Source organism: Charadrius vociferus, unplaced genomic scaffold (genome assembly GCF_000708025.1).
Source record: "Charadrius vociferus isolate BGI_N301 unplaced genomic scaffold, ASM70802v2 scaffold875, whole genome shotgun sequence".
Classification (NCBI taxonomy): Eukaryota; Metazoa; Chordata; class Aves; order Charadriiformes; family Charadriidae; genus Charadrius; species Charadrius vociferus.
The window spans coordinates 75,063-99,164 of record NW_009648457.1 but is presented as its reverse complement, the minus strand read 5'-3'; the positions used below and the strand labels follow the sequence as shown (position 1 = coordinate 99,164).

General features: G+C 41.3%; 1 protein-coding gene across 2 annotated transcripts in view; it reads left to right on the top strand.

Moving 5' to 3' along the window:
- Positions 1-24,102, top strand: part of FOXN3 (forkhead box N3) — a 144,385-nt gene that overhangs the window by 60,006 nt on the left and 60,277 nt on the right. For both annotated transcript variants that reach the window (XM_009885650.1, XM_009885649.1), the window contains exon 3: positions 6,040-6,104. In XM_009885650.1, coding sequence (XP_009883952.1) covers positions 6,040-6,104 — 65 coding nt within the window. The remainder of the gene's footprint in view (positions 1-6,039; positions 6,105-24,102) is intronic.

Here is a 24,102-nt window from a genome sequence, read left to right as displayed (position 1 = left end):
ACTTGTTCTGCATTGCTGGGAACTTACTGCGCTTGTCAGGAGAGGAAGAATTGTATTTCTTCACACCATTTTGCAAAATCCATGGGCTGAACCACATGTAGAGACGCTTTCAGTCACTCATCTTTGCTTGTGTCCATCATTTTTGCCACTGGTAAAGCTGGAGAGGGGATCCGCAGTGTCACTGCAGCCTGTTCGTGGGCTAGCAGCTGTTTGCTTACTGCAGGCTCTACATTGGGTGTATTGTGTGCAAATTTTGTTAGCTTACAACTGACATAGTTTTATCTTTCTGGCCCTTACCAAGCTGTCCTGCCCTGTACTCCAAGCTTTCCTGAGAGCCAAGGTGTTCTTTGGCACTGGTTATGCCCCAGTAGCTGAACCCACCACCATGGTGGGCCAAGGTGTGTGTGGAGCATCTTCCGTGCATCCCCACTGCACCTTCTTCCTTTGGGCTAATAGCTCCATGCTTCAACAGCCTTTGAAGTGTCCATTTGGGGGGGAAGTGGGGGGAGAGGGGAGTTCTGGTTATTTGTTTGTTTTCCCCCCTTTCTGTGTTCTCCTGCTTACCATCACCCTCTGGACATATTTGGTAATACAGTCATTGGCCTATATTTATTGCCTTTCTTCTGTGTTTTCATCATGCATTAATTGTGGCATGTAGTCCCACACAATTGAATTTGTTTTGAATTTTTAGTTGTTTGGGTTTTTTAAATCTATTAATCAGGCCTCTCTGACAAAGAGGCCCGTGAGAGTTTTTGGCGTAGTTGTGAAATACTGCAACTGTGTGAGAGAATTCATACCCTGGCTTGCTTTTTTTTTTTTTTTGTAGTGCTTGGCTTTAAGAACTGCAGTCTCTTTGCTCTAATGTGAATTCCAGAAGACAAAGGATTTATATTTCCGTTTTAAGTCTCTTGAAGCCTCCACGCCTTTTAAAGATTTTTATAAATGTGTGGCGTACGTTTTGGTAGAAATAATTAATCGGGGAGGGCTCACATGCATTATTGCTTCTGTGTGCCCTGGGAGCTTCTGGTCGGGCTGGCCGGCTGCCACAAGCTCTCGCGGGCTGGCCAGCCAGCCTTCACAACGGCCTGGTTTCCAGCATAAGTGGTGTCCAAATCAACACATTCCCATGGAATGTTTTAGATTTCAGCAAAGCAACATTTTCCTATGGAAAAGCCTTCCCTCAGAAAAATCCCTGCTCGCCCTCAGTCAGGTGGTTTCCCATGCCTGGGGCCCTGCGGCACAACGAAGTTTCCTACTGGTTGTGTCGTCAGAGGGAAAACAGTTCATCACTTGCCTTGAGCGGAAATCGAGTCCCACTTGTCGTTAAAAATCAATAGCGAATCCCCAGGAAAGGTTTGATTTGATCAGGGGTGGCTCTTAGTTCCAGGTATTTCATTTCACAGGAGCAGATGCTCATGGGTTAAACACTGTTAGTCGTCAGTTCTCTCCGCAGTTGGTTTTCAGCAAGCGTGTGAGTACTTCATTTGCTCCCTGCGGTGGTGCACAGATGCCGCAGTGACAATGACTGTGCTTCAGAGAGAGGTGGATCCTGCACTGGATGGATGTGGACCTGCACTCCTGGATCCTGGATCCATTTACTACAAATTCTGTTGTAGCCTGGATATCGCTTTGGCTGAGGGTATGCTTGAAATGATAGTATCTTCTGCAAATCAAACCAACGGTCCTTGACAGGTAACTGTTGGTGTTTCACATGTCATCTTATCCATAAACTCTACTAAGTGTTCATGTTCTTTCAAGATGTTAGTTAGAAATCTCAGCCCTTTATGACTGATATGAGTCTGTCTCTCCCCTCTTCCCAAGTGCCCTGTGCTCATCTGCTGCTGGGACTTAAGTCAGTCCAAACCTGTGCATAACAAAAATGTTTCAGGCCACATGTTTCTTTGCACTGATATAAAACTTCAAACTAGTTACTGCTTTTCTTCTGGTAGCTGTGTGGGGATTTATTAGAAATTAAATATTACTTTAGTCACTGTATTTAGTTGATAAGTTTGGGGAAAAACTCTGCCATCAATAATGCTAATTGCATAAATATTAATCTTACAGTATGTATTGATAACCAAAGAAATTTCTAAAACCAGATTTTGCATTTTTATTTTGCCTAAATGTAGAATATGCTGTGACTTCTATAGGAGAACAAGCCACTCTTCTCCAGTAGCTTACAGACTACATCAAAGAAACAATTCGTTTAAAAAAATGCCTGGGATGGACCAAACTTTTTTTGTTATAGATCGTCTTTAGAAGAATGAACTTCTTCAAATGGTTTCGTAATCTGGAATGGGGAGAAAGCAGCTTTTGAACACTTTAAAGTGAGGGATAGTTTAACTCTGTCATTTCTCAAGTTGAAATGTGTTTTAATAATTAATACCGTCTGAGACTTCATGTGCAAAAGTTTGAGAACAGAAAGAGAATTTATCCAACACAGAAGAGGCATAGCGAAACTTCAGCAAAGCCCTGCAAACACAGAAGTTTGTTGTTTGAAAGGCTTGACCGGTCGCTGTGGTATATTATTTACATGCTTGAATTCTTTAGTTTCCTTCCCTGGGAAGGCACAGTTAATTTTCTCAGTACATGTGGGTTTGTGCTGAATCAGATGGAGTTTTTTATGAGAGCCTTGGGCCTTTTTTCAAGTTGGAAAATAAGATAAATCACTATGGCTTTGTTTCTCTACTGGAGACATTTTGTCTATTCAGATATATATGATTTTCCCTCTCCTTTCTTTAACCCTCTTCCACCCATGTACAGGCATATGGCAGCCTGAGAATACTTTCTTCTGTGGCTTCATTTCAGAATGTCACCGTTTTTTTCTTGGGCTTTTGAGAGGCATGTAGTTGCCATAGTGTAATTTCTGATCTCTGCAGCAAATTTGTACAGTATGAAGACTACGCTACAGCTTTCCACTTGTAGCTTGATGAGTCCTGTCCCAGAGGTGATGCTGGACTCCGATACACTATAAAACTGTAGGCCTATCCTGCAGGAGTGTGACTACCCTCAACAGCTCTTGACCTTCATGTGAGTTGAGGAGCTACACTTGAAGAGCTGGCGCTTACTATAAGGAGTGCAAACAATTGGTTACGTTAAGCCCTATGAAGTGAGTGTGCATATTCAGTCGAGCGCATGCCCCAGCGCACTCCAGCACTTACGAATGTAGACCTACTTAACTTCCTTTTGGTCATTTTGGTCTCTCTCTCTTTCTTTCAACTCCCCTTTTTGTTCAGGAGTATCAAAGGCTTTTATTACTCATGTAATTGCTTTGGATCCTTTTACAGTCTGTATTTTAACACAGTGAAGTTTTTATACGCTAACACGAGAATCTCTGCAGAATAATTGTGAAAGCAGTGTGTTTTTTATATATGGCATTTTATCAGAACTTTGCTAATGCTGTCAATGGAATAGACAACATCTGTTTTCTATTTCATTGCATTTTGTGTAGCAGTAGTCAACTCAAGAGGAGACAAAAGTAACTTTGAACAGAAATGGTGTGTGGCGCTTAGTTCACATTTTGCATCCAAAGAGGAAGGTGGATTACCTTGAAAAGGCAGAGTGCCTTAAAGTAATCTTACCAGAGGATATTTAGTCCCTTGCTTTTAATTTGTGCTTGAATTTGGGCATAGGGCAATTATTTACATACTGGTAGCATAGTTTCACAATACTGATTTCAATAAAAGCTTAGTGTATTAAAATACGTATGATTGTCTTCAAGCTTTAGAGGCCTTTGAAACCTGTTTCATGACTACAGGAATGACCTCCTGGCAATTGGTCTTTTCCACCTGCCTTGATGTTAAGGTTTGAGGGACCCACAACAATTTATTGTTGTTTAGACAAGTATTCTGTCACCCGATGACCCCTCCCCGACTTGGGAAGGGGAATTGGGGAAAAAAACAAGGAAACCCGAGGGTTGAAATGTAAACAGATTTAATAGAATAAGACTAAATTAACATTAATAATACTAAAGAACCTGTATTGATCCTGATACCAATACAAAATACACAAGGTTTATACTCAGCCAGTGATATCAGTAGGATGCCCTCCCAACATTGGACAGTAAATGTTGGACGCTGTGAGCACTATGGCTTCGGGAGGAAGGGAAGGGATTAGGGGTCTGACAGTGTGTCAAGAAGTTCTTAGGATGGCAGCCATCAAGGGAAAGTTTTTTTTTTCTCAGCAAACTTTCTAATTTATATTGGAAGTGATGTTCATGGTATGAAATTACCCTGTTGGCCAGCTTGGGTCAAGTGCCTGGGTGTCACTCCTCCTTGTCCCCGCACTTGGCTAGGCTTGAAAACACTGAGACCTTGAAACCTGCATATTATAGCTGGCTATAAAGTAAATATTTTCACAAATTCATACACTAGAGTCTTCTAAAAGTGCAGTTTTCAAAAGCATTAGAAGAGAAATTAGAATCATAGAATTGTCTAGGTTGGAAGAGACCTTGAAGATCATCAAGTCCAACCATCAGCCTAATGCTGCCAAAACCACCACTAAACCATGTCCCTAAGCACCACGTCTACCCATCTTTTGAATACCTCCAGGGATGGCAACTCCACCACTTCCCTGGGCAGCTTGTTCTGATGCTTAACAAAGTCCTGTGTTGCTCAAACCAGGACACTTGAGTACGTTGCAACAGGTCTTTTCCATGTTGTTAATTATATCACCTAGGTACTCTGCTTTTAAAATAGCCTTAGGATGTGATCGGTGAACTCCTACAGGCAGTGCCTCTCCCATCGAGGACTCCTCACACAACAAGAGCAGCGGTGGTGGCGGCAGCACTCTGACTCTGGGCCGGCACCGCCAGTGGATTTCCTTGGGCAGGGCAAGCTGTGCCGTGCCCAGCCCACTGTTGTCTGTTAAAAAAAGGGCAAAGTTACCTTTTGTGTCCGGGAGGTTTGGTCCTTCTGCCCACAGACGTGGCTGCGGGGCACCAGCCGTAGGCAGGAGAGCTGTTCTGGTGTGGTGGGGTCAGTGCAGTGGTGCTCCTGTGCCTTTGAGGGTGAGGAGGGGCACCAGTGGCCATCAGGTGCTTCCTCACAGCCTCCCCTCTTCGCCGGCTCGCTGGCACCGCAGGTTGTTGGAGTGGGTGCTCCACAGTCCTGTTGCCTGCGGCACCGTGGGGCTGCTCTGCAGCAACGAAGGAAACAAGATTTAGAGGATCATACCGATGTTCCCTCCTCTTCCTTCTCTTCCCTTTCCCACCTTTGAATCGGTTCTTCGCCTTCAGCCACGCTTGTCACAGGAGAGGGACCTCAGAGGCCATTACCTTGGGGCAGCCTGTGTGTGAGCAGAAGGTGAAGCCAAGAGGGACCTGGTGGTGGCCGAGTTCAGGGAAGAGCTTTGGGGCAGGCGGGCGCTGGCATGTGCCTGGTGCCCCAGGGCCTGCCATGGCCACAACTTGCCGGGGGTCTCACGGGAGCTGCCAGTGGCCACCAAGCACGTACACACAGCAAAGACCAAAGCTTCATTAACGCTGGTGCTGCTGGGACACTTCACTGAGCAGTGGGATTTCTGATGCGGTGGGGTGACCTCTGGATGTGAGGGTTTTGGTGGGCGAAGTTCTCTGGTGGAGGCACCAAAACCGCCCATCGTCTGGCTGAGGCTTTTCCAGGTGGATGCGATAGCTGGGGTAGCACATTGTCACAGCTGAGTAACAGCCCTAAAACATTTGGGTTTTTAGCAGATGGCTTTGGGAAAGGGCGTATATTTTGCTGTACTGAGAATTCAGTAAATATTTTTGACATTGATTTGAGGTTTTTTAATTATTTATTCCAAATTGCTTTTTTTCTCTCTTCCTCTAAGATAGTGTAGGCGTGTGCTTTACTGAGGAGGTTTTTCCTTGTGAAGAGAATGTAAATTTTGAATCAAATCGACCTATTTTTAACATGAAATTTTAGAACCTTGCTTGAAGGCAAAAGTGCCATGATGTTACATTAGCTTTAAAAACAAAACATAATTCATGCAAATAGTAACTTATAATTGTTTAATGTAAATTAGATTTTATTTACACTTATTTCTTACTACCTTTAGCACATCAGGTCCACCCATTTGGCCAGGAAGCACCTTTTTCAAGAGAAATGGAGCCCTTCTACAAGGTAGGTGATGTATACTACATCTTGGAGTGACTGTTCTACTTAAAAAATACCTATTGCAAATTGCACAGCTTTTGTTCTATTCACTGGGCAACAAGTAACCAAATGTTTTTTGTTTCCTTTAACCTGTCTCCTTTATTGCGCATCTGGTGCCTTGAAAATGACGATTTACTACATACAGTGAGTGTAGTCTGTGAAAGTTGCTGCTTTTTTTCTTTCCTCAGATTCTTAATTTGCTTACTGTAAACAATGGCAAAGGGTGGCTTTTTTTTTTCCCTTTATGTGGATAAAGAGTGCCCAGAAGGAAATGTTCCTGGAACACTGCTTTTAGCTCTGTGGATGAAGTAAGGTTGTTCTTTGAGAGAGATCCTTTCTTTTACTCCCTAATTATGCAGATAGCAAAATGTACCTGAAGGTAGGTAGCAGTGCCATAGTGGGGAAAACACTGGCAGAGCGTCTCAAGAAACGTGCTGTGCTTAAAGGTGTTTATATTCATAGAGGAATGTTAAATACCTTATTTCCATTGGATGGACAGTATAAATAGAAGCTATATGACTGTCGTTTGGGTAGGTGAAGATTTTTGGTCTGTCTTACCAGACTTCTTAAAGAATCATTATTCACTGCTAAGTGTGTTTGTATTTCTTCCATTGAGCGCATGGAACTACCATTGCTCTTAATGGAAATGCCTTGAGAACACAGAAGGCTGTTTCTCCAGACTGCATGCGTTTGTCTATGGTGCAAAAGTAACTTTCACCATTTAGGATGGTTTTATAGTCTTTGCAACTATTTGTCCATGAAGTGTCTCAATTTTGTGTTCATTCTCATGGTGCCAAGAGTTTTCTGGCCTTCTTTCTGGCAGAAAATGCTGTATAATGTTCTCTGGAACAATTATCCAAATCGCATAGGATGGAACCTTACTCACAGCTAGGCTCACAAGCAAGTAATTGGCAGGCAGTACTGCTCACCTTCAACACCCCCAAGTAATCCAGTATCTGTAGTTTACCCGAGAATATTTTTCAACCAATTCCTTGCATGTATCTAAGAAGTTGCATCATTCTATTATGTAATATCTATGCTGAGATTTGTTCAAACAAATTTTAAATACGTTAAAGCATTCAGATTATTTCTTTACGCTAGGAGATGGTAGAAATTGCAGAGTTTGGCAGCTTTTGGCTTTAATCGTGGTAGGATAGATCTGCTACCTTTGCAGTCCTTCCTAATGGAAATAACTGGATTTTTAATTATTTTTTTTTAAGGATAAAAAGAAACTTGTGAACGGATATGTTTGATTTGTTTTCAGTTGTTCAGCAATTCCAGTTTTAAATGTGTACCTGCAGTCTTTATAATTTGAGGTCATAAAATGTAAACTACTCTCTCAAGTCTGTATGGCACAAGTTTTTTACCTCTTCTTATGATGCAAGATATCCAGGCATTAGTAACAACTATTTTGTAGTCCTTCCTATCTCAGTTGCTGCTTAAAGCCTTCTCCCAATAAAGAAGAGTACGTTGTTCTCCACCTTCTTCTCCTCTGCCTTCCAAATTGGGGGGGAAAAACCCTGAAAGACCAAAACATTTCAGCATATTAAAGAAATAGAGAAAAAGAGAGAGATGACTGCCTTTTCAAGCAACTAACAAAGCCTAACAAACCTTTAACTGAGTTGGCATTCTGTGTTGCCATTTCAAGTGGAAAATGCAGCCAAATTGAATTCTAATATGCAGGGTACGACGGAGGTTGGAAGGATGAGAGTGTGTGAAGAAAAAACTCAGTAATGTCATCTTTTAATACTTCCTGGGTTTAATTTTAAAACAAGAAAATAACTCAACCAAGCCTTTCTTTCTTTTTGTCTTTCTGTCTGTCTTTGTGCCTTTCATTTTCCCCTACAATGAGCTCTTTCACCTACAGGCTTCAGCAGGTTGCATGGAAATAGTGCATCCACCTCTTTGCTGCTTCTAACTGTATTTTTCCAGAAGACCTGTGTAAAGGAATGGTAGCAGGTGCAGAGAGGTGTGAGATGAGGGGGTGGAGAGGTTTTTTGAGTCCTGCCTTACATGACCATCTTAAGTCTCTTTTTCCACTGCTTATATCCAACTCAATGCAAACAGGAGAATGAAAAATTGACTCAATTATCAGTTTCAAGTTATAGTACTACCTTTTGATTGGCAAAAGTTTAGGTAACAAGAGGATTTTAAATTATTTTTACTTGATAAATGTTTTTGCTACATTTGAAAAGAATGTTCAGTGCGTGTTATAGACAATAATATAAAATAATTCTGAAATTTTAGTGAATGTCATATTCATGTGCACTTGTCACACCTCATTTCTTCTGAGTTGTTAAGGAAAATGCTCTTTTTCTGGTGTGGGGAATGAAGAGAAAAAATTCCGCAATGTAAGTAGTACTTTTTTTAGCCAAGAAAGACTTGTAGGCGCTCCTGGTTTCCATTCATTTTGTACCTGAACTATTTGGCCAAGTAATCGTAACCATTGTAAAGCATTTAATGTATCTCTCCAGAGAAAGTGACTGAGAAATCAGTTATCTGTGTACCTCAAAATAGCAAAGGAAGAAAAAGGGAAGGCAAAATTCATTGTACCTATTCTGTCTCCTTAATGTCATTGACATGAGCAGGATTAATTCTCTGTTCCTTCCTGGTGTCTTTGCTTGTACTTTCTTGAAGAATTTTGAACAACATACATATGTGTCATTTTCTTTTTGCCTATGATTTTATTAGGTACGAGATGGCTACCTTAGTTTCTTTTTTGAGGATCATGGTGCTGTTGTTCCTACCATTAACTTTCTAATCAAAACAAATGAACAATGAATTTACTTTTTGTGTTGAGTAAGTCACCTGCTCAGTTGCTTTTTGAAATGTTGCGAACCTTCTACTAGGGGAGGATTGTTCCTTATGTCTTGTGCTTTTCGGTCTTATCATGAAGTCCCATGCAGAGCTTAATCTAGGTAGGACCTTCAGCCTTACCAGACTCAGATACCTTCTCTCAGAACTTACTTAGACCTCTGTGGTGATGGCTGCTTTGTAGCCTCCAGGATGCCAAGATAAAACAGGTTTTTGCTCTTACTGCTTTACTTTTTCTGTCAGTTTTTCTAACTTGTTATTGTATGTATAGTGGTTTTGTATCAAATCACTGCTTAATTTTTTTAAACCTGCTGTATGGAGAGCCATTGTGTTCCCATTGTTTTTTCTGTTTTCAGCTGTCATAACACATCAATTTTTGTTTAATAAAATGTATGACAGGAAAAAGTCTTCACGGTGGAAAAGATTTAGAAAAGATTCAGAACTTTTCGGGAACTCATACTGGGTGAGATAGGTGGGGACATAATCACATTAACTTCAAGACCTTGAAAGTAATGGATTGTGTTCATATAAGGTTAGTTTCATTGCCTCTGCTCTGGTCTTGGGTATTAAACTCATGGATTTAGATGCAGATGCTCACAGATTAGTGGTAATAGTAAAACTATTCTGCTTTCATTATATCTGACATTTTTCCTGAATAAATTAAAAGTACCTTGTCAAATTAAGTTTTAGCAGCAGTCATGTAAATTCCATCTGCTGAGTGCCACCTGTAAGATGTAACTGGGCTGTGGAGGGGTTTAGTTCTGTTTCCTGAAGATACAACTTTCATTTTGAGGAAAAAAATACCAAACTTACCACTCCCTTTTTGTCTTACTTGCCCTCACACTTTAATGAACTAAATCCAACATATTACTATGTCTTCTCATACTGAATTTGTTCTGTCCTGAGTTGCAAGGAAGCGTACGTAGAAGGTGCTTGTGGGTGTAATTACAGCTGGCACGGAAACAGAGCGCCGTACAGTGAAAAGCGTGATCTGCGTCTGCTGTTGTGCTGCAGTGGGAATTGAAACAAGAGTGCAATAACGGTGGGAGTTGCCCCAGAAGATGCATCATCCCCATGACTGGGCAGCAGCTGACATAAAGCAATGCCTCTTCTCTAGTTTATGGCAAGTATACATCTGCCAGGCTTAACGCCATTCTTGGGTAAGCTTCCTGAGTTTCTAGTCAAAGCCTGGAAGAAGAGGGCCCTTGTGGTAGTACAGTTAGTGATTCTTCATCGTCCAGGGAAGGAAAGTGAACCTGGGATATCCAGTCCCCATTGTTGTTGGAGCCGAAAATGGAGACGGCCCTCATCACTGTGACTAGATAGTCCACCTTGGATTGCTGCTTCCAAAAGTTCCTAACCAACTGGAGGTACAGCTGTGATCGCTGCCATGCTGTCTGCTTTCTTGTATGAGCAAGGTTCTCCACTTCCTCTTCTGATGATCAGTACAGTTTAAATCTGCTGCCTGTGGATGTTAAATCAAAGATATGAGCTCTTGCTCCAGAGATTCCCCAGACCTGAACTCACACCTGTGAACAGGATTGCAGCAGTCAGTGAACTGAATTCAGACTGCATGGCTTTCCTTTGAAGCCACAATTCTCTTTTAATTAGAATGGAAAAAATGACTGGCAAAAATCCTTTCCCATTCACAGAACACAGGAGGGGAGGAGTGAGGAGTTGTGTGTGGCCTGCGGTCCCACTTGGCTGAGGGAGCCTGAGAAAGGAGGGATTGTCTTCCCCAGAGCTCGTAAGCTGCTTTGTTCTCTCTCTACCATCAGCTTCAGGGAACAAGCATCCTTATGCTCCAGAACAGAGCAAGCGATAGGATGCTTACATGGGGATGGCTTGGCCTCTCCTCCTCTGGGAAAGCATTGTATGAGGCACTTTCATCTCTGACTGATGCTTCCAGCAGCCAGTGTGTCATCTGCCTTGGTCCAGCTGCCGTGGCTGTAGCTGGCACCACCTGTGAGGGGCTCTGGCGGGACAGCGTTGGAAGATGCTGACTTCACAGGGTCAGGTGTCACCAAAACCGGCGTGAGACAGTGACTACAGAGTTCGTTGCAGAGTAGAAATGGAAACTCTGGGCATTGCTGTTGCAGGCAAAATATCAAACCTTGATGCCCTCAGTCTAAGATGGTGGCGTTCACATTTTAGTATACCAATATCTGACCATAACATGAGACTTTAAAGAAACTGCCAAGCACACGGGTCACTTTATTCTTGGATGGGAATGGTAATTTTTTTGAAAGAGCAAGAAAATTGCATCTCTAATTCTGAAAGTTTATTTTTTACAAAGTGTGGGCAGACCAGGCCTGAGAAGTCCTACAGAAAAAGATGGGGAACCAGCTCGTTTATGAACACATGCACGCATTTTTACAGAGATCTTTTTCTTCTCTAATAAGCATGAGCATCCTTGAAATGACCAAACAGTTTGTTTAATCCATTGTCCTTTTGAGTAATTGTACGAAATGAGAGAGCAGATTTGGGACTTCACACACAAGTGTTAGCTATTAATAGAAGCACTTGCTGATGTAGAAATAAGCCAGTGGGAAGGAGGCGGAAAGGGAACAACTGTAGCTGGTTTTCCTTTTGAAGGCTAAATTGGAATAGTCCCCTCGTACAAATGAAGACATCCAGCCTGAGTTTTTATGTTAATAGTGACATTAGGGTAAAAATACAACAGCAGGAGGGGCTGGTTTCCTTGGACAACAAGTAGTGCCCATACCAGCTACTCAGTCTTTTCTCTGGAGAGGTTTGGGAGGAGTTGTTCTCGTTACCTTCAAGATGGAAGCTGGCAACAAGTTCACAAAGAGAAGACTCCTGCATGCATGCAGCCATGCACATTTTCTCTCTAATGATGTGAAAAAATGGGATGTGTTTGTCAGCACCCACCAACAAACACCCGAGGGCCCCTGCAGGCACAGTGGGCTTCTTTCTTCTGGTGGAAGTTTAGTTCATCTGCTCTTTCCACTGCATGAGCAGGACAGGTCCTGGGCACGCTGGGGAGAGGTGCAGCCCATCCTGGGACACAAGGTGTCCCTACCTGCTGGTGCTAACGGGGGTGAAGAGAGGAGGAGCAGGGAAGAGCTGAAAGGTGAGAGAATTCAGTAAGACTTGAGTGCATTTAACTTTCAGCATTGCATGTCTTACACCTCAAAAGAAAACCAGACTTGGAGAGAAATGTTCTGTTCTCTTCTGCTACCTATGGGTGCCAAGAAAAAACAACATCACAAGGTAACGTATATATTACAGATAATTTAATATTATATAACACTTAAATGTAATGATGACTGTAAGAAGAAGGGCCAAAAGAGATGCAAGACAGTCCAGCCTTAGGTTTGGTAGACTGAGGTGCTGTGATCTATAACAGCCTTGTGCAAGACCCTTATGCCCAAATCCAACTAAACGTTAGTTTCCCAATGTGTATTTGGGCATCTTCCATTCCCCAAGAATCTAAATACTTTTTTTTCTTTGAGGTTACAATTCCTTGGTTTTCTGCTCTATGAAATGAGGATAATAATAGTGCTTCTTGCTGCCCAGAGCTGTCAGTCTGCAAAATATTGTCTCTGTATTTTATTCTGATGCTCCACTAATGGGAGAACCTTAAACAGGGGGAACCTAACTGTAAAAAGCAACAGTGCTGTTTCTTAGCTTTTGCAGGGAAATGTTTTCGGGTTTTGTTTTTGGTTTTGTTTTTCTTGTTGCAGTTTCAATTAAGCTCCTTACTCTTAGAGGTACACTTAGAAATTGACTCTTTTAACTCCATTAATGGCTGTTTTGTGTGGAGATCTGGGGGTTTGAGTGTCCAGTTTAGTTCCAGTTCATCAGAAGTGGACCAAAACTTTTGACTTCACCATGTTTTCTCTTCAAATGTTGCTTCTCCAACCTCCAGTTCCACCCTCTTTGAAACTGTGGTGACAGTCATGCTCTGTGTTTGCTGGAGACTAGGCTTTGGTCAACCTATTGAATTAACAGCAAAGCTGCTATATCTCCTTGTTACAATAAATCACTTTTCATTCACATTGCATTATTATTTAAATCAGCTACTCTTTTTTTTTTTTTGCTTTTATTTTTCTTTTTTTTCCCCCACACATGAAGGGTACCTGACAATCTCTTCAGGAGTTTCTTTTCAGGAAGATGATTCATGTGGTGCTTCCATAGAGACCAAATATTTGCATAATTTATTTATTATTAGCATTCAGTGTGTTTGCAGTGGTATCATTGAAGAAGTAAAATTAAGTCAGAGGGGTTGTGCAGCGTGTCTCTACGGGAGTAATTTGCACAGCAGAGTTCTCCTTTGTTTGGAAAAGTGGGTAAAACCCTCATGGGGCTGCTGGGGTCCTGAGGGTGCTGGTAAGGGCTCATGTTTGCGAGAGGATTTTAAAATGGCCTTTAACACCCTGCATTCAATAAAAAGTCCCAGTGAGAGCATTTTGCAGCGGTTCATAGAGAAATGGTCACTTTGGTGTGAAATTTTTAGCTCTGTGTTGGACGTTTGTATATAGGGTGCTATGCATTAGCTGTGCAGGACGTGTATAGTCTTTTTATTCCTATTTTTCTATTTGAGCGTGTAAGACAATGGGCAAAAGCTGTAATTTATTAAGTGCCTGAAGTGTGGTTCTGTTAACATTGATGTTAGAGCCCTTAGTAAGGAAATGTGACCACTGCCTGTTTATATTCCCCGTGACCAAAACATCTGAGCTACCTTTGGCCTCTAAAGTTGAGAAGGAAGAAAACTGAACTGCAGCAGACAGGTCTCGCTAATGGTAGATCATGTTGCAGAGTACACGAAGATAAGTTAAATTCCTACTGTATTTAAACTCAGTCACTTATGTTTTAGATCTGCATAGGTGTCTTTGCTATCTTTACAGATAACTTTGCTTATTTTGTAACAGTCCGGCGTAGTGACTTTGAAATTATTACTTCTGAGTGACTCAAGATGAAGTTTACTGGCTTTGTTTATTTTCCTTGACGACTGGAGGGTGTGGGTGAGTGCTGCAAGGCAAGTTCTACCGCAGTGCTAACCTTGGGCAGAGGAGGAGTATACATCTGTGTGTACCTGCCTGTTTTACCTTCGGTGTCAACTGCTGTGTGAGCTGTGGCAGTAAAACATCACTTTGCAATACACACCAAAGAGAAATAACTGCTGCTGCTGCTGCAGGTCCCCACAGTGCTGCCCTGACTGCCCCAATAACTAGCGTAGCGTAGGAAAGGAAGGGGAGGCTACCTAAAGCATGGAGGAGATGAGAAGTGAATAGTCCTTGCCAAGACAGAGTTCAGTGCTGAGGTAACCTACAGGTGGCATTGCTCCAGGGATGCTGCTAAATGGCTTCAAATACGTTGTTCTTAGCTTCTTTTCAGGTTCGTCCTGCAGGTGATGTGCTTGTGCCTTTGCAATTTGAACACTGGAATCCACATCTTCTAAATCACCAGTAGCTGATCTCAGCTTTTTTTGGAAGTGTTTTCTGTCGCTGGCTCTTCTTTAGGCATCAATACAGATGCTTTTGTCCAGACGCATGCCTTTTCCACGCCCCCCCCTCCTACCCCCCTAACATGCATATGGACTTGCACGTGGAAAACTGAGTGTGCCGCCTTTGGGTTTCAGCTGGGTGAAGGAAGATGCAGACTAGATACAGCAAGAGAAATGGCAAGTTCCTGTTCACTGGCTTTCTCCTTTACAAGGACTGACATACATCCGGGATTCCTCTGATGTTTTCCTTTCCCCACCAGGAGCTATAGGCTGCTCAGAGCATGGGGGTGGTTTGCCTGTGCCCAGGGTTTCTGGCGGGACCATGACAGCATCTCCTACCAGGCTGTCAGGTAGCTGGGAAGTTCTGGAAGTGATCATTGCAGATACAGAGACAAGTCTGGCAGCAGTTGGTGTCAAACCTTTTCTGTAGGTGGAATTTGGGGCCAGGCCACCTCTGGCACGGCTGGGGCTGAGAATTGGACATTTCAGTGGCCTATGACAGGGACGTTGAGTATCACCAGTTCAATCCCATTTTACAACCCTGAACAAGTCACAGTAAGAAACTAGCAGTAAAATTTGTATGGTAACTTGGAAAATGGTAGAGTATGTAAAGATTTATTTTCCATAACTGTGAAATTATTGTGATTATTGCCATCAAAATCTCTGGGCTGATGAGCTGGAGCATATGCTCCGTGCTGAGTGCCTGTGACTGTTTGGCATTCCTAAACTGTGAAGGTGGCTGATACTGGAAGTAATCTTGGCTTTCATAATTGTAGAGTCTGAGAGCACAGCTACAAGAGTGGCATAAGCCTGTGCTTTACATGGAGATTACTAAAATAAGAATAATGTTGCAGTTGTGTTGCTATGAGCAGTTTTGGTGATGGGTAGACTGCTATGAGCAAGGGAAAGCTGTTGTCACGTTGGGCTGTTCCTTGACTGCATGTCAGGTTTCTTGAGGCAGACAATATCTATATTGAGACAATTAAAAGAGAAGGTCTAGGAATTTTTAAGATGCTCTCTTGCTATGACCTGCTTGTGTGATGGGCATTTACATGTTTTTGGATCCCTGGGGAAACCAAAGCTTCGTAACTAGTAAACAGAAGAAAATTATGGGGAAAAACAGTGATGGTGATCAAGAAATGTTCATGTCTTTTGTTTTTATATGCTGTCTGTGTTGATGTTGTTCACAGTTAACCTTGGCAATAATTTTTCCTCTAACATGCTAAGAGTTTCTCTGCGCGGGTCAGAGCAGATCTCTGTGCTGCTGTTTAAAGACTGGTAAGTTTTTGGTTCTATAAAAGGCGTTTCTTAAACATCTAGAAGAAATGGCAAATTAATGGAAATAGCATATTGCTGAGAGGTAAATTTTATTGGAACAGTTGAGAAAAGAAGAGGCTATCTTGAATTGGAAGGGTGGTCAGTGACGTGCACGTTTCACTGCTGTGCATTATTTAGGCTAAATTTAAAAAAACCCCATTGGTTTCAGATTTTGGAATAAATCTTACCACTAGAAATTCTTTAGTTATACACTTGAGAGTATGCAGAGCTCTGGGATGGCCAAGTTTGTTCTTACAACTGTGAATGCGTCACTTAATTTTCCTGCAATTTATAACTGACTCAAAACTGAATTGGGACTTTGAGGGAAGGAGGCAGGATTTCTTTTCTTTATCAGTAGAAGAGCAGGGTGTTCAGAAACCTCCAAACCAAAGCTAAGGCTCCTTTTGGGGTATGTAGTTCTTTACGCTACTGGTTTCAAGCTATTTGAAGTACACCTGCCAAGGCCGTAGACTATGAACATGAACATACTGTATAGCACACTTCTTCCTCGCATCCCTCCCCCTTTGTAAGGGAAAGATAAGTTGCATCTGGATCCTGAAGGATGCAGTTTTACAAAACAGTTCTCTCTAATCAGCAGAATGGAATAAACTCTCATTTTCTTACAAAGGTAATCTTTGGCAAGAGTCCGTAAGACTTGTAGGCTGGTAAAAGAATTTATCCTCAGTTTAATGCATTTAAGTCCGACCACAAATTAGCAAAGAAAACATGACTTTTCTTTAAATTATTTTAGGACGACCTCTGTCAATTTGGAAATACCATTATAAGATCCTTGGCTTTATCTTACATGTTATTTCTTTTAGTTTCCTTTCTCTTTATAGGGCAAAGTCTCACAGTGGTTGCAATTGCATACAATAAAGGTAATAAATTCTCTCTCTCTCTGACAATATTCATTTCTATGTCTAGCCTGTCATAGTGCTCTCTAGTGCATGAGAAGGATAAGGTGAAATTGAAATTAAAATTGGTGACAGTGATGAGAAATTCCAGTCCTGATTTTTACATATATGCACAAATTGAATGAAGATACTGTGAACACTTTCTGCATAACTTTCATTTTCATATTTCTACAGTACATCCTTGCTTTGCAGCTTTTAAACATACTTTATTTATTTTGTGTGAATGCCTACTTTGGTTTTCTTTATAATAAAATGGGATGTGCTGCTTTGTGAACCACATGTTGACTTTCAGCACTCAGGTTCTCATACTACTATATTAAGTAAGTTGTTTCTCCTGAGAAATAAGAACAATAAATTGTGTCTCCTGGAGATGAAAAAATAAAATAACTAAGATCCGACCACCTGATCAGCTGTGTGTGTACAAATATGTCTGTGCCCATGTGTATATTTAAATAAATGCATTTAAATATAAATATGTGCGGTTATCTAATACATTGAAGATGTGCAAAGAAATACACAGTTATGTAGAAAAACATCCCTTTTTGTGCTGGAGATTTCATGCATCGGCTCTGTTCTTATAAACTCTGAAACCCATCCATGGAGGAAGAATTACCTGTAAATACGTTCTAGTATTTTTCTGGGAAACCCAGATATTTCCATTCCTGTTTGGAAATGTTTTCTGTGTCATCCAAATGTTAGGCTTGAGATACGAATACAGGAAAATACTAAGTTTTACTTTTTTTTTGGTGACAAATATTGTCCTTCTCAGCACCATATGTTGTATCTCTCCCTTTCCCCCCAGCTTTTTCTCTATAAACCTTTTCTTCTCTCTAGTAGGTTGTGTTTCTGTAAGTCCTCCCTTTTGGTCCTTTGGAACAAATCTGAAGTTGTTTCTTTAATGACTTTTTTCTCCCCTTTTCTTTCAAGCAGTTCCAGTTTTGATCACTGCAGTTGACATTGCTAACACTTAAGGCAATTCAGAGTTAAAAAATTAGGTGTATTGTAAAGTTGTGGGTATTTTTTTTTTTCTTAAATAAATTAGTTTAATTTTACACTACTGTGAGTTTGAGTTGACCTTTTCCCCCCTAATTCCCCCGGATGTCATTATGTCAATAAAAATTTATTCTGTCACCTAAAAAAGATATGTTTCTACATCTGTCTTAGGTAGAAGACACGTGGTTTACTGTATGATATCTAGAGCAGTCAAGGAATACTTTCGGATGTGTTTCTTGTAAATTTTGCTATAGTGGCTGGTGAGAGAGGAGATTTTTGGGTTTTTTTTTTAAATAATATCACAGCTTGCCTTGGTCACACTGATAAACCACAAGAATAACTATGTCTACATTTTGAAACTTGCAGAAATGAGTTATTGGCTTAAAAGCATAAAATAGGAGATGCTGGCCAAGGTGCGTGATAGATTAAGAAATTAGAAATTTTATTTATTTATTTATCTTATTAGGTTGTAGTCAGTAACTGACGTGTTCTGTCTATTTGGTTTTGCTTTTTGGCTTTTCTAGCTAGTTCCTTTTACCATGTCTGCAACTTTGCTGTTTCTTTAAATGGGTTACAGTATTTTGCACAAATGCATCTGTTTCTACCCCTCCTGTGCAAATGAAGCCATTGCAGTATTTGTAAGAAAGATGAAGCCTGAAATACATGAACTGGTGTCCAAGTAAGGGTTTGGCACGACTGCTGTGGAGTACAGCACTGACACTTGTTCTTGTGCTTTGGGGACAGTATTAATCACTGACGAGGCAACCTGTGTACAACAGGAGTGCTCAGAGTGCAGTTTCAGACAGAAAGGCAACAGAAGCTGCTTGGTACGATCTACTTCAATTATTACTTAAAATACCCAGCAAACCCTTAATTTCTCTATACCATCTGTCAAACAGCTTAATACTTGGAGGTAGAAATAAGACGGGGCAGAACTGGACGAGGACAGAACCTAGCGAGCACACGGTACTGCAAGGTCATGACTCCCTGGCTTTTCTGTTCAGTCACGATGGGGCTAACAGAGCTCCAATTACTTCTGAAGAAGAGGATCCAAATTTACTGGAAGATTTCTGAAATTAATCCTTCTGAAATTTTGTTGCTAGGATCAGCAGTTACTCTCTTGCCAGACTTGCGAATGCATATAGGTCAGTGGCGTCATGATTTATTTTGTAAACATTTCAGGATTTGACTGCTATCTTTAGAGATGCCCCCTCTTTCTACATGTAGATGTTTTTCTTGAAGAGTGACACACATTAAACTCTTCCACGTAGCCCTTAGTTTCCACTCTTGGGAAGACAGTGAGCAAAGATTATAAAACAAACATTGCTGAGTTTTTCACTGATTTTTTACTTTCCCTGTGATTAACTGCAACCTCAAATCTTAGATGTTTATTTTGCAAGAGGAGGAAAATGAAAAGTAAAGGTCCGGATGAGATTTGCTGGTACACAAGACCACGGAACAGCCGTTTAGCAATCCAAAGATTGAGTAAAATAGCTTAAGATTATGATAGTGAAACACCAGTCTAACTAAAGGCATTTCTTGGGTTTTTTAGTTTATCCAAACAAATAGAAATGTTGTGGAAGTACTTTGAGTGGAGTAATATTCTTTTCCACTGAAGATTAGTTTAAAATAATAAAGAAAAAATGTACCTTAGAACAGATCTGTTATGTGAAAACAGATCCTAAAGTATACAGGTCCTTTCGATGTTTTATGCAGCTGATAAACCTGTTTTATAAGCTGAAATTCTTTTCCAGATAATATCCTAGGGGAGTGTGCTCTGTAAGCCTGGCAGGAGGAAGGACAGCTTTATAGACCTGAGACAATACGCGAAGAATCTTAAAACTGCTTCTTGGAACAGCCCGTAACCTGCAATTTGGGGCACGCCCAAGTGTTGCAGCGGCTGGCTGAGGGTCCCGGGAGAGGAGAGGAGCTGCGAGCTTCAGCAGTTTGTGCTGTCTGTCTGCAGCCTTGCAAAACTCTGGTTGGAAACCTACTACCCGTGGTTTCATGTTGAACCCGTAACTCATGTGAACAACCCTGTCTGTAAATGTGTGACCCCTCCGCTGCGCTTTGCACACATTTCAGGTTATTTCACATATGTTACTTCACAAGGAAGTTTATGAAAATTGGAATATATTCTCATCAAAGGACATGAATTGTGTGAATCGCTGTGTGGCAACTGCAATTAGCGTTGTGAGCCTCCGCTGGCATGTCTGTGCTCATTAAAACAGCTGTCTGCGGTGCTGTTTGGGACTGCCTCTTGTGTTCAGGTGCAGCACCCAACACACGTGAGGTATGGTCTTATTACAGGTGTCTTTATCAACACCTCAGCTTTCCTGGATTCTTCATTTAGGTTGTTTCTTCAGCATTTATTAACGAAACATCAGGAAGCAAAACGCTGTTGAATTTACATAGGAAGCCAACAAGCTGAAGCCTGTAGAAGTTCCATCTTTGCAGGTGCGATGTTTGGTCATTCAGAAGCAAAAAAGCCTGTGTGATAAGTAGCTCCAGGTATGCAAACTGCATGCAAAATAATAAATGAGGGTTTCCCGTTGTCCTCGCTGGTTGGAAAGCAGCGGTTGCCTTTGGCCAAGAGACTGGCCGCTTAGGGTTGCATGGCGGGGAGCTGTGGTCAGCCCTCCTTGGGGAAGGTGGTGATCCTCAGCTGGACGGTGCCAGGAGGGCCCTCCAAAGGGCAGAGCGAGGTGGCCTCTGTGAAAGGAAACAGCCTCTCAGTTCCACCCCCATGTGAGCACCTACCATTTTGATTAGAGGCATTTTGAAAAGCAGTGTTCAAACCTGGGGAAGGAGAAACCAGGTGATGAGGACTAATTGGGATAAACTATGGTTAGTATTAAAGATGTCTTTAGAGATGCCCTATTGTATCTGACTCACCTGTCTGGGAATCTGGGTGTACGTTTTTCTCTGCTTGGATTCTGTGAGCTGGCAAGGATCAGTTTTACATGAAGTACTAAGTTTCCTAAATGACTCACAATTTCGCTAATTCTCATGAATTCAGGACAAATGCTGAAGTTCGGGAAGATTTTGACATGCTGTTCTTGTTATACCAACACAAAGATTCGTCCCAGCTTTCGCTGCGCTGCTTTGTGGTGGTGGTTTCACAAGTCATATTTCTTCTATACTTGCTGAATCCCACCAGGCTGCTGTTCTGCCATAATGTATTCTACTGACAAAGCTGACTGTCAGTTACGTTAATTAGCTATTGGTAGTGATTTGTCTACTACAAGTAAAGTATAGGCTGGAAAAAAAAAAAAAAGCTTGTATCTTTCCATGCAATTTTAATTCAGCTCTCCTGTTATGTGTACTTTAGGATACAGATCCTCTTATTATTTAATTGCTTGATCTTTTTTTTTTTTTCCCATTAGTTTTTTCCATTAGTCAGGGGTTTGTTCCCCTTGACTCTGCCCATTACACCTGCTGGTGTCAATAATTATTATTTCCTTCACTGAAATTGAAACTCGGGGTCAGTTTCTGTGATCGAGGAAAACCATTTGCATTTTTTAGGACTTCATAATCTCGTCACTCTAATAGAAGTATAGTATATGATACCCGAATTTATTCAGGCAGTACTTTTCTGCAGGTGGCGTGGCACTTTGCAGAAAATCAAAATGACAGGCCTTTGCTCTGTGATACCCAGTGTCTAAATGTAGCATGTCTAAAACAGACCCCTTAGGTATTATTTTTGTCCTCAAAAATTATGAAATGTTTTCAAGAATGATAAATTACTTGGGTCATGTTAATAACTCTGAGCGGTTGCCACATACAGCATTTCTCATCTTCAAAATACTTTAAAGCATTATCTAATTAAATCACACAGCACCCTTTTTAGTGAGTTTGGGTGAGCACCAGTACCTCTGGCTTAAATGGAAAGTTTGAGTAACTTCTTCAGAGCAAGCCTGTGCCCATCAGGTGTGGCAGGAGCCACAGGATCCCTGATCCCTCCTTGATTCCTGCATACTTTTTTAAAATCCACCTTGAGAGAGATTCCCATCATTGTCTAGAAATGTGCCCCAGAATTGTTAACTATCTGCCTGTAAGTTTTGGACACTGAATTTTGAGACGTGAATGAATAATTGCATGGTCTCTCAGTTTGGTAGGAAATTTGCCGTAGGTTTTCTTTGTTGGTAATGGACATTTACTGAGAGATTGCTTCACAGAGGATCAGGAATAGGCAGGTGGTAAAGAGGATGAAAGACCTTCTGCACTTGGCCAAGTGAGAAATTGCACATCGTGTCCAAGGAGTGGGGAAAGCAACTGGGGAATAACAGATTAGCTGTGTGAAGCAGTTGTAAATCCCATTAGTACTTCCATGACCAGAGAGTATCTTTTTATCTCCAATAATCTGTATGACTCTTCACTGCAGGCATGGCTACTGTGTAAGATCTGGGCTAGCTTCCATGTGACAAACCCCGGTGACACCTTCTGCCGTGGGTTCCTGAACTTTGGCACGTGAACTCTCTGAAATTTCGGTCAGGAGACTAAAGGTTTCTCAGGTGATATTGCTCGGGTGCGTGTGCTGGCAGCTGGGGCTGCACATACGGGTGCAGCCTGCTCTGTCCCTACAGCTGTTGAAACAGTGGCATCAGCAAGTAAGAGGTCTGTCATTTCCTACAGTATTTTCTCTGCTTAAAGTACTTGAATCGCAGAGCACTCAAATTAAGCAGTTCATGCACTTTGGAAATGAAGAGAGTGCCTTGGAGAAACTCTCCAGCTGCAGCTGAATTAATGCTAACCAGGGCCTGAGGACTGCTAGAAACAGGAGCGGATAAGGGGCTGAGAAATCTGGCAGAGTTTCAGAATCCAAGGGTGGGGTGGCTGGGGAGCATTGTCTTATCTGAATGGTAATTTCTATTCTGTACGTTAATTAAAACACATAGTGTACAAACTAGCGTTTAGGAAATCTTCTGGAGGATCTTTACCTAAGGGGATGTTTTGGAAGTAAATTGTACGTGCCTGCTCGGTGCAGCCTCCAAGAACTGTACTGAACCAAGCAGTCCAAATTATATGCCCTCTTTTTAAGCAATGGGGTTTTATGTATGTTGATAGTTTTGGGGGAACTGTTTTTATTTTCTTTTTAATAATGTGTTTTGGATATCATTCTCTCAGGGAAGAAACAAAACCATATTTGTCAAAGCAGGAGAGACTAACAGTGAGAGATGGAGGAATCTGGTTCAAGAATACAGAAAGGAATCATCAGTTTTAAAACAAAATTTTTGATAGCAATTAAGAAGTTTTACTTATTTCTTAATGATTGTTCTCTGTGAAGACTACTTAAACTTAATCCAGTAACCAGTTTGCATGAGTTAAACCTGTTATGTGTGGGTCTGGTTGTGTATTTATTTTAAGTGTAGAAACAAGGTTCCCATTTAGTAATCAGAAAATGTTTACATGGGAGGCATGTTTTTCATTATCTTGTCAGTTTTGTTTTCTTTGCTGTCTTACTGTGCGTTCATGACTCTGATTGGTATGCATCCTTGCTTCTGCGTGACATCCCATATTCTGCATCTCGGGTGGAATGATCTCATGTGCTGGCAGAAGTGGGTGCTGCTGATATTTTATTTGCTACTTTGCCTTTTTACAGAACATAGGTACCTACCACCTCAAAAAAACCCAACAAACCAATCCCGCTGCAAAATATTTCTCACTTGAAAAGCTGTAGAATTTCTCAGTTTCTTAGTAATTGCAGTGACCTCAGGTGTAGCAAATGCATAACAATGAAAGCCAAATAACAGTCTTCTGCTGGGTTTAGAGGCAGAGATTTTGTTTTTTAAACTTCTGCAGAGGGACAAATATTTCCTATCATAGGAAAAAGAAGTTACAAGTGCCTGTGTGGAATTAAAAGGGATTTGGAAATGAAATGCAACCCTGTGCCCCAAATACGAAATTGCATGTGGTTTGCCTGGGCATTTCAGGAAAATCCACTGTCCTAATCTAATCCAAGTAATTAGATTTTGGATTAAGGTAGGCTATAGTCATCGAAACCAGAACAGGTAGAGATAATTTTTGTCCAGTCTGGACCCTCTCTTATTATGTCTAGGTTATTTTTCCTATTTATAAACCTCTGTATCTTTCCCTTCAATGATTAATCTACGGGCAGAGTGCAAAAGTTATTAAGGCTAGAAACAGACAAAAAGATAAATGCTGACCTTTCTAATTGGCTCTTGAAACCTGAAATATTTACCTCTTGGAGGATTAATAATGTTTGTGGAATGATTTGTCATCCAAACTAAGTATTTCTTGCTTCTTTGTGAAGCCATGCTAACCTCAGATAAATAAGTATCTGCTGGTGCCTCCACAGAATGGATTTATTGACATCATCATAGAAATCTTACTTCCAAGCGATTCACAATAAACTTCAGTAGCTGAGCATACTTTACTATTGGTTCCCTTGCTTTCTTAGCTAAGTGTGATCATGGCTGGAAATGAATGGTTTGCT